This window comes from Macrobrachium rosenbergii, chromosome 56 (assembly GCF_040412425.1).
Source record: "Macrobrachium rosenbergii isolate ZJJX-2024 chromosome 56, ASM4041242v1, whole genome shotgun sequence".
Classification (NCBI taxonomy): Eukaryota; Metazoa; Arthropoda; class Malacostraca; order Decapoda; family Palaemonidae; genus Macrobrachium; species Macrobrachium rosenbergii.
The window spans coordinates 25,788,595-25,798,594 of record NC_089796.1 but is presented as its reverse complement, the minus strand read 5'-3'; the positions used below and the strand labels follow the sequence as shown (position 1 = coordinate 25,798,594).

Sequence of the window (10,000 nt, the reverse complement as noted above, 5' to 3'; positions counted from 1 at the left end):
TGGCAGGTGTTGAACTGAAGTGGGTTTGGGCTGTATGGCATTTGTCATGAGATGTCCTGGAAGAAATTCTCAACCGGATCTAGAGTCGTGTTTTATTGCTTGCCTTTCTAGTAATAATAAGAGCGAGGTCCAGATTCGAGTCCCATATGAGGCAGAGCGTCTCGGGACTTGACGCTCCGTTAATTCCCTGTGGGCCTCTGTTGATCTAAGCAGTGAATTAGGTACCAGGTAGTTAGTGGTCTGTGATGGGTTGCAGCCAGGTGAAAACCAAAATAACGTCAGTAATATTAAAAAGTTTGCATTGTATCTGTGGATTGTATTAATGGTAATAATTGCCAGGTATCACGTTTAGGTTGCGGCCTGGAGTTTTGCCATCTAAACTTCTAGGGGCGTGAGAGAGAGAGAGAGAGAGAGTGAGAGAGACAAGTAGTGTGTCGAGTTATACAATATTGCATAGTGTTCGGTTGGGTCCTTTATAGGAGCTTTCGATTGTGTGACTCACTACATTTGATTAACTCTCTCTCTCTCTCTCTCTCTCTCTCTCTCTCTCTCTCTCTCTCTCTCAGGTTATGTGGTAATGCTCATGCACGTGTCAAAGCGTAGGATGAGTAGGGGGACAAGTGATTTATCGAAACTTGTGTCATTTTCACTGAGAAACCTTGTCGTCTTGACCTCCGCCAACAAGGTTATGTTTCTGGTTGGGGTTCTTTGTTTGTTTGTTTGTCTGTTTTTTAGAAGGATTAAGCTAAAATCAAGTGGAGTAGATTTTGGAAGAGGTAGGAATGTACCTAATTGGGAGGAGGAGTCTTTCGGGGGATTGGAGTGTTCCGACTTGGCGGAGATTTGCTCTTGGGTCTGTGTTGTCGTTATCACCATCCTTATTGGTGTTGGTTTCATCATCATCACCATCATCATCATCACCATAATTATAATATGTATTACTTCTAAATTATTTTTCACCCCTTTAGGTTTCTTGTAAAAGGAAATACTTGTAAACCGTGGCCTGTTTTTACCAGAGAAAGTCCAGTCGACATTCAAGTGGTATTTGAATCTCCTTGTATTTGATCTTCGACCTGTGTCTTATGAGTTCTGCCTCATCGCTCTTTGTGAAATCCCCTATGCTAATTTTTCCAGTTCGCTTTCTTTTATTGTATTTTCCGGTGTCACAGTACTTTGATGTATTTAGTGGATTCCTTCGCAGTCTTAGATGTGGCTGTTGTAAAGATAGATTTTTCAAATGACCTCTTTATTAGCAATGTATCGACGTGTGTGTATATATACATATATATATATATATATATATATATATATATATATATATATATATATATATATATATATATATATATATATATATATTTATATACATACATACATATATATATACATACACACACACGCGCTGTATATGTATGTATGTGTATATTATGTATGTGCATATATATATATATATATATATATATATATATATATATATATATATATATATATATATATATATATATATATGTAGGTATGTCTCTATATGTATATGTATATATACATTTACACATTTATATAAATGTGTGTGTTATATGCGTAAATAAAGTCACAGACAACATGCCTGTCTGCAAATAAGTTGGTATATATATAAATATATATATATATATATATATATACATATATATATATATATAGATAGATAGATAGATAGATATAATGGTGATTACGGAAAGAGAGAGATAAAGAGTGCGTGTGTGTGTATATGTTTGTTGGGAGTCCTGTGTTTGGGAGGCAGGGATGTGGCGTAGGGAATAAGTAGGGGTCGAATCCTTCCCCCGATAGAGTAGGCAAGGAGCAGGTCGGTGGAGTTGGAGTGCTAGAGAGGAGAGCTGGCGTTTTGATCGACCAGAGAGAGAGAGAGAGAGAGAGAGAGAGAGAGAGAGAGAGAGAGAGAGACCTATAGTAAAGAGGAGGGGGAGCTATTTGCTTCAATCTGTCAGAATGAACGTTTCTGAACGTGTATGTGAGAATACGGGCTGTGCGTTCAGTGTTATGCCGTGAATGTTGTTCAGTCGATGTTGAGTTTGGTGCCGTGATCGTCAATTTTTATTGGCCTTGACAGCCTAGTTATTGTCTTCAGTGTCGCAGTTAGGAAATATTTACATAAGGAATGCTACTGTTTAACAGTACTGTTATTATTGTTAGGCTTAATCAAGTTATATTTTGAGAAAGATAATAGCCGTTTCGGTGAAAGTGGTCTCTAGAGATAAAAATTTTCCACATTAAATGATTTATCTTCTTTAGTTATTATTATTATCATTATTATTATTATGAAAACCGACCGGTACATCTTGCGTCCAGTATGTGTATCCTGGTAAAGACTCTCTCCTTAATTTAGAAATAAACTCTTCACTCACCGAGCGTGACCTTGGATGCACCCTGATTGGAGGCCCAAGTATTGACTTGCTGAGGTCGTCCTTAACAGACGCATACACAAACAAACGCACACATCTAGATTAGCTGTACATACGTGCTTCCATACATATACCAATGAGGAATACGTACACATTGTGGACTTGGGTATCGAGCGAACTGATTGTTATAATAATTAGTGCCCAAAGATCTCTCTCTCTCTCTCTCTCTCTCTCTCTCTCTCTCTCTCTCTCTCTCTCTCTCTCTCTTCCCTCTCTTACACACACACAAAATAGGATAGGGTTGACGAGTCATTTCGCTCTATCCCGGTTTTTCGAAGATTTGTCCTTAAAAGGTGGGGGGAGGGGGTTAGATTTTCTCGTCTGGCGCTATCACCTGGGTTGTCTGTTTGTCGCCTACTTGTGTACAGACATTGTTTTGACAGACAGGGAGAGAGAGAGAGAGAGCGTCGGCTTAAAAATTTGAACCTGCAATTAATGTCGTGCTTTATGATTTATAGATTTATGACGATTTATTTACATATTTAAGGGAGCAGTGTCAAAGTAGAGCGATACGATGGTCGCAGCTACTCCACTGATTGCATCTTCCTTCATTGGAATCGAAAGCAAAAGGACGATAATGTGTCTAGATGCTTATGATTTATGAAGCATATTAGGGGTGCGGTGGGAGTTTGTATATATGTGTAAATTGGGTGGACGACAGTCTTGTTTTTATGTTAAGTGTGCTCTTGGTGATGTGTGTGTGTGTGTGTGTGTGTGTGTGTGTGCGCGCGCGCTCGCATGTATGTGGATGACATCACCACGAGGAAGTGAGATAGAATTAATCCAGTGTTGAAGCTGTGATGTTGTGAGCCTGCAAGTTTGTATGTATGTTGGTACACGTTTGTTGAATGGTATTGCGTTACATGTTCACTGCTCATGGTATGGGCCGTGGGTGGTAGGAGATGAGGCCACGGCAAAGGTGGGAGGAGGAGGAGGAGGCTTCATTCACACGATTTGCCTTCATTCGGCGAAAGAGACTGAAAACTTGGATAAACACCCGGTGAAGAGTAAGGTGCCTGCATTGGAGAAAATAAATGGGAATAATAGTTTTCGTTCAGATTGCAGACTTACACATATATTTTTTTTTTTTTACTTATGCGCATACACAAGCACACACACATATATGTATATGTGTTTATATATATTGATACCACACATGTATATGGAATGTATTTTTATTTGAAAATAAAGTTTTAATTTTGTATTTGCATAGTCTCAGCTTTTTTTTTTTCATTTCTGCGTGGTAAGATGTCCTTTTGTGATAGTTATGTAACAGTCATCATCATCATCTCTGTAATCTTGATTTTGTAATTTTATGGTCATTCAATGCCCTATTTCACAGTAGTACCCCAAGTTGGTATCCCCAAAAGCTCGTGTTTGGGTTTCTTTTAAATTACAATTTTTCTGTATACAAAAATGAAATCGGCTTTGTGAAATGACTTCGGTGTGTTGTTAAGAATAGAAGTACTGAGCTGTGTAACTCCATTGCTGTCGAACAGAAATCCTGAACTGAACCCTAATGAATGTAATAAAATCTTTTTCATATATGATTGTCATAAAGATCATTTAAAAATTTGGAGAATTAGCTGTCATTCGTGAAGAAAACGCAGAATCTTGAAATAGAGGAAACTTTTTTTTTTTTTTTTTTTTTTTTTTTTTTTTTTTTTTTTTTTTTTGTGAGAGTTATTCCAGACTTAAGTGAAGGTGAAAATAACATTAGAAACGTACCAGAGGCAAACAGGTATAGGGATATGTGCATTGTATTCAGATTTTAAATAAGAAAAAATAGAGCATCCCTTGCAAAATGAAAGACATCCCGATCTGTTGTTTTTTTTATTGTTGTTTGAAAAAGTTAAAATTGTTCAGAAAATTATCTGCAGCGTATGCCAGTATTTTATTTGTCTTTTGATTTAAGAAAATATAAATATTAGTAATTGGACTACAGCAGGATTAAAAAAAAAAGTCATGCAACTAGCTCGGACGGCTGGGCGCCAGATTTTCCAGGAATCAAAAAGAAATTCAGTGTGTTTTTCAGACTCTAATTTGTGGTGTTATTTTTTTTTTATGTATTTCAGAAAGAAAAAGAAAACGCTCGCTATCCGATTGAAAGAAGCTGAATGACACTCGCAGTTAATTTAGTACAATTAAGAGAACACTGAATCTCGTGTTTCCGAGGGACTGTAAGGAGGAAACATGGGCTGGCACGAAGCATTGTGCTTGTGCTGACCCTGTACTTGTGGTGCATGGGTGTGTGTGGGTTGACCATGGGCGTCTTCTGGCCTTGAAGACGTATTCCCCACCCACACCATCCCTATAAGGTCGACTCCTTGTTCCTCTTAGTGGGAGTCTTTGAGCCTCCCCATTCACATTCGCGACCATTTTTATCCCTCTTAATATTCTCCTCGTCAAGTTGGAAATTGCGTCAGTGACTTTCGGGAACTCGACATTCCAAATGGCCAAGTAACTAACAAGATGTTATCAAAGGAAACCTCACCGTAACCTGTCCCCACCCCAATTCGTTCCGGGATACCGAGGGAGCTAAGTGAAAGGAACCCCCTCCCCCCATCAATCGGGCCCCAATTCGGAATACCCCCAACAGTCGTGAAAGGATTGCCCCTTATTGACCTCCCTTCCCTTCGTCATGAGTACCAGCAACTTATCCGTCGCGGGGACGTCCCCCGTCAGCAGCACAGGCAGTGTCTGCGGCAGCGTCGCGGGGAGTGTTAGTGCCGGTAGCGGCAGTGCCGGCGCCGTGAGTGGTAGCGGGAGCAGCAGCGGCGGGGGCGGGGGCGGAGGCCCCGGTGCCCTGGCTAAGCTCTCGGGGCTGCACGAGTGGCTGAGTCTGGAGAACAGGAGAGTGAAACAGTGGTGGTCGACCCGCTCCGGCACCGACCTGCACCGGATCTATATGAACCAGATGCAAGACACTGACGGTAAGAGCGTCCTTTCACGTCATGGCTTCTCTGCACATGGCGAGAGAGTGCATCAGGCTGAGTGTGTTTTTGTAGGGAATAGTTTTGTCAGTTTGAAGAGAGAGTCAGGTATGCCCTTTGGATATCAAAGACACTTTGTTGATGAAGATTGTGGGGGTAAAATAGGTCCTTGTGAGGATAGTAGGATCATTTCTGAGGATGTATAACAAAGTTATAGATCTAGATCCAGATGAAAGACTCCTACAGCATGATAGATTTTTTTACACAGTGCAGGAAGGTAATCTATGAAACAGGAGAGCAGTTTGACATAATAGTAGATTATTGTAACCAGTCTGCGATGTGATAGGCTGTATATGAACTAATGCAAGAAGTGGTTTCAGAAAGGTCTTGAGATAATATACAAGGAGGATATTTATTTAAGATGTAAATTATTGATTGAGCGAACTCTTAAGGCTCGAGTTTATTTTTTATAAAGATCGTTGAGTCAAGAATTAAGATAATATAAAGGCTCATTTATTATGCACTGGGCAAGGTTGAACACACAAGTCGATGCTCTGACGGTCAAACAAATATTTTTGTAAAGAAAAATATAAAAATCATTTTTAAACACGCTATTATTAAAACACACTTAAAAGAACAAAATAATTTTTGGAGACACACCCGAATTTTCTTACAATTAATCCTGCCTACAAAAATGAGAGCGTGGGCGTCAAACATGGAAGGAAATGCTACACGAAAAGAAATGATTTTTTTCTTGTAGCATTTCCTTCCTTGTTTGGCGCCCACGCTTTTATTTTTCTAGACATGATTAATTGTAAGAAAATCCTGGTGTGTCTCCAAAAATTATTTCGTACTTTTTAGTGCGTTTTAATAAATGCGTGTTTAAAAAAAATCATATATAAAAGTATTGACAGAAAATGTAAAAGATTTATGATTGTACCTAACGAAATGGAACATGATAGTCTGTCGAGCCAAAGGGGGTTTGAAAAATCCGAAGAGTTTCATACAAATCCTGAGATATTGGCAGAGGTCACTTTAGGGTCACTAGAGGTTGTATCGTCACCGGGATTGAGTAACCGGCAAGATTTCAAGTCCTTCGGACGAAGGAAACTGGTCGAAAATTGAGTTACAAATTTTGACCCAAACAGACGAACAGCAGGTAAAAATAAGGCCAGATTGAATAGCATGTTAAAGCCAGTTTTAACGGTGAAGTTAATAATCTCTAATGATTTCAGTCAAAAAATTGTGTATAATAATTTTATATAAAAATTAGCATGGGTTTGGGGAGATACTGTTTTCATTATTCTGGTTATTGCTAAAATCTGTTTGCACCGGTCAAAAGGAAGCCGCCGATGATCCGTAAGAAGTTTTATAAAAGTAATAAAATATAGATAAATGTAAGATGACAAAACAGGAGGTTCTTTAAAATAGTAAGATATTTCGAAGGGTTTGGCGTGGAAGCAGATCAGTAAATTATTTTAAAAAAAAAACTGTTGCAAGTGTGTGCACGTGTCAGTGTCACGTGAATAGCTACTGACAGTCTCTCTCTCTCTCTCTCTCTCTCTCTCTCTCTCTCTCTCTCTCTCTCTCTCTCTCTCTCTCTCTCTCTTGCCATTGCTATTCATATCGTTCTCTCCCACCAATTACTGTTCTAAATTCTACCCTTTCTTTCTAAAATATGTCTCTCTCTCTCTCTCTCTCTCTCTCTCTCTCTCTCTCTCTCTCTCTCTCTCTCTCTCTCTCTCTCTCTCTCTCTCTGTGTGTGTGTGTGTGTGTGTGTGTGTTTGTTATGACCACCAGAAACTAAGTCACTGCTTAGGTCTATATAGACGAGATATATTGTCCAGTAAACTGTAGAGTTAATTAATCAGAGTGAAGAAAAAAAGCTGTACAGTATTTAAAAATATATAAAAATATTTGTTGTGAACTTATGCGGTGTATTCAATTTGAGCTTCTCCAGTATGGATAGAAGAGATCATTCTTATCAACAGTAAGCCTCTCCCCCTAAGAGGAGGTGGCTTCAGAAAAAAGGGCCACAGTCATCCTTTGAGTAGCTGAACCAAGGATGAATCGTGTATGCAGATTATTTCACGGATAGTAGCTGCCTCTCATGAATATTAGCTGCTTCTTATAAGTTCAGTGAAGGCTCATCAGCAAATGTGTAACACTTAGACGCTGTTGTTCACCATTTTGCAACGTTGTGATAATGAAATTAATACTGGTGTAATAATAGTAGTAATAATAATAATGGTGATGATGATGACATCAAGTAGTTGATGAAAAGTCGCACGTAATAACCAGAGGCCATTGCACACACTGTGTCATGACTAAAGCACTGATATGACATTAAGTTGTAAATCGTAAAGCCCGTCTCTTGTCGGCAATTTCGCCATTTCCTTTCAACTGTTACTCTCTGGATATTCAGTACTCGTTGCTTCATTATCGTTCTGGCATTGCCTGTGGTAACGTATCCTGCTGTGTGCTGTGGATAGCTAGTGTTTGTGTCGGTAAACTAAGTATGTTTTTTTGGTTTGTTAGTGTTTGTTTCCACAAACCATGAGGAGTACCGAGATCATGACCGAAGAACTTTCACATCGAAGCCTGTGTAAAGGTAAGATAAATCAGCGAGAAAACGTTGTTTGTTAGTATTAGGAAGTACAGAATTATTTTACTCAGTAGCAAACAAATGAAGTATTCGATGTGAATTTAGTTAAATTCGAGGCCTATGGAGGCACGAATTGAGCTGATAAGAACATCTTAGGATATGAAGAAAAGTCTTGGACTTACTGGGGAAAGGGATTGCAACAATCAGATAAAAAAAGATAATATAGAATAGAAGATTTGGTAGAACGTGACCCTTCCATTTGTGAGAAAGGAGTTAAAGCTATTTGAAGTTTATAGTTGACAGTGAACCTGGAAGAGAAGATAGACATTATACATAAGTTATTACTCATAGATACAGTACAGTAGCTCAGTAGGTAGACACAGAGTCCTCGGATTTGGACATGTCAGTGTCGGTGACTGAAAAGCATTCACACACACATTATATATATATATATATATATATATATATATATATATATATATATATATATATATATATATATATATATATTATATAGTAAGTGTGTGTGTACATAACTGTATCACGAAAATATGTAACATGAATAATGAATATATAAATAAGGGCAATGCCACGAAGGAAAGTGAAACAACGGAATGGCGCTAGGCCTTTTGACTTACTATCCTTTACTTAGCAGGCTGATAGAAATATAAGAATAAGTTTACAAAGAAAGCTCATATAAATGACAGATGGGGATTACAAAAGGAAAATATGCATCTGGAATCCAACACACTTGAAGAATTAGTAGACCTACCAAAACAGGGTTAAATATTTAAGAGGTTTACAAAAGATTAGGCCCGACAGTTCGGGAGCAGGGACAAGTCAATTAAAAGATTATACAGGGAAAGATACTGACCACCAAAAAATGACCGTGGAAAGATTATTCTGATTACATATGTTATATTAAGTACACCTCAGTAATTCTCCTTATCGTAAACAATAACAATTTTTGCAAAGTGAATATTTGCACAAAAAAATATATGAAACATACGAATACATAGAAAATATAAGGTAACTAATTAGTAATAAAATCAGAGATTTTATCTTTAGGGCCATTCTTGAGCATGTTACTAATACAGGGTCCAAATAAGGCTTGCCAGGGCTAAGGTTAAAATTACAACTGGAAGTAAGCTATGTAATAGCAGATTCTAAAAGATTTCATGAAGAGAAATCTTTCGATCTGGCAATCACTGAATTTTCAGTCCAATTTATCCTGTAAGAGTTTTCACTTAAATGAGTGATTATTGCATTGGATGTTTGTTCAGTTTTTACAGAATACTTATGCTGTTTAATTCGTACTTCTAAATTCTTACTTAATTGGCCAATATAAAAGAAAGAAGTCCAAGCATGGAATTTTATATATATATATATATATATATATATATATATATATATATATATATATATATATTATATATATATATATATATATATATATATATATATATATATATATATATATTGTTGCTTTCCTTAGGTCTATTTTCCATTAACATTCCTTTTAGTGTGTTATTACAGAAAAAAACCAGGTTGACATTAAAATATTTTAACAATGATTTTATGGTTTCAAAACCATAAAAGAATGTCATTAGGGGTTCCTTTCGCCATGTTACTTTCACTATAAAACTGTTTGTGGGCTTTATTATAGCAAATATGTAGTATAAATGAAGGATAACATCAGTCTGTCCTTATTTTTCTTATGTATTAGATTTCTTGATCCAAATACTGGGGACTGACAATGCGCAATGCTCTTAAAAACATAGAAGAAAGAATTTATATTTTAATATTAAGGTGGTGGCCTGAATAAAAATGGACACAATTCTCTATGTATTAAAACATCTAAGAAAGGGAGGCAATTGTCTTTTTCTAATTCTAAAGTAAACTTAATGGATGGTCCCTGGATATCCAAGTCACAGAGTAAATCTTTTACATCAATACCAGCAGGCAAAACAGCTGAAATATCGTCAACATATCTATACCACTTTAAA

At 37.2% G+C, this 10,000-nt stretch overlaps 1 protein-coding gene across 20 annotated transcripts in view; it reads left to right on the top strand.

Moving 5' to 3' along the window:
* LOC136836061 (SLIT-ROBO Rho GTPase-activating protein 1-like) overlaps positions 1-10,000 on the top strand; it is a 797,683-nt gene that overhangs the window by 650,126 nt on the left and 137,557 nt on the right. For 9 of the 20 annotated variants that reach the window (XM_067099968.1, XM_067099969.1, XM_067099973.1 and 6 more), the window contains one exon: positions 4,532-5,389. The exons of 10 other annotated variants lie outside the window; for them this stretch is intronic. In XM_067099968.1, coding sequence (XP_066956069.1) covers positions 5,098-5,389 — 292 coding nt within the window. In that variant the 5' untranslated portion in view covers positions 4,532-5,097. Of the gene's footprint in view, positions 1-4,531; positions 5,390-7,849; positions 8,001-10,000 lie in introns of those variants that run through there. One more of the 20 variants, XM_067099980.1, reaches the window with a different exon arrangement.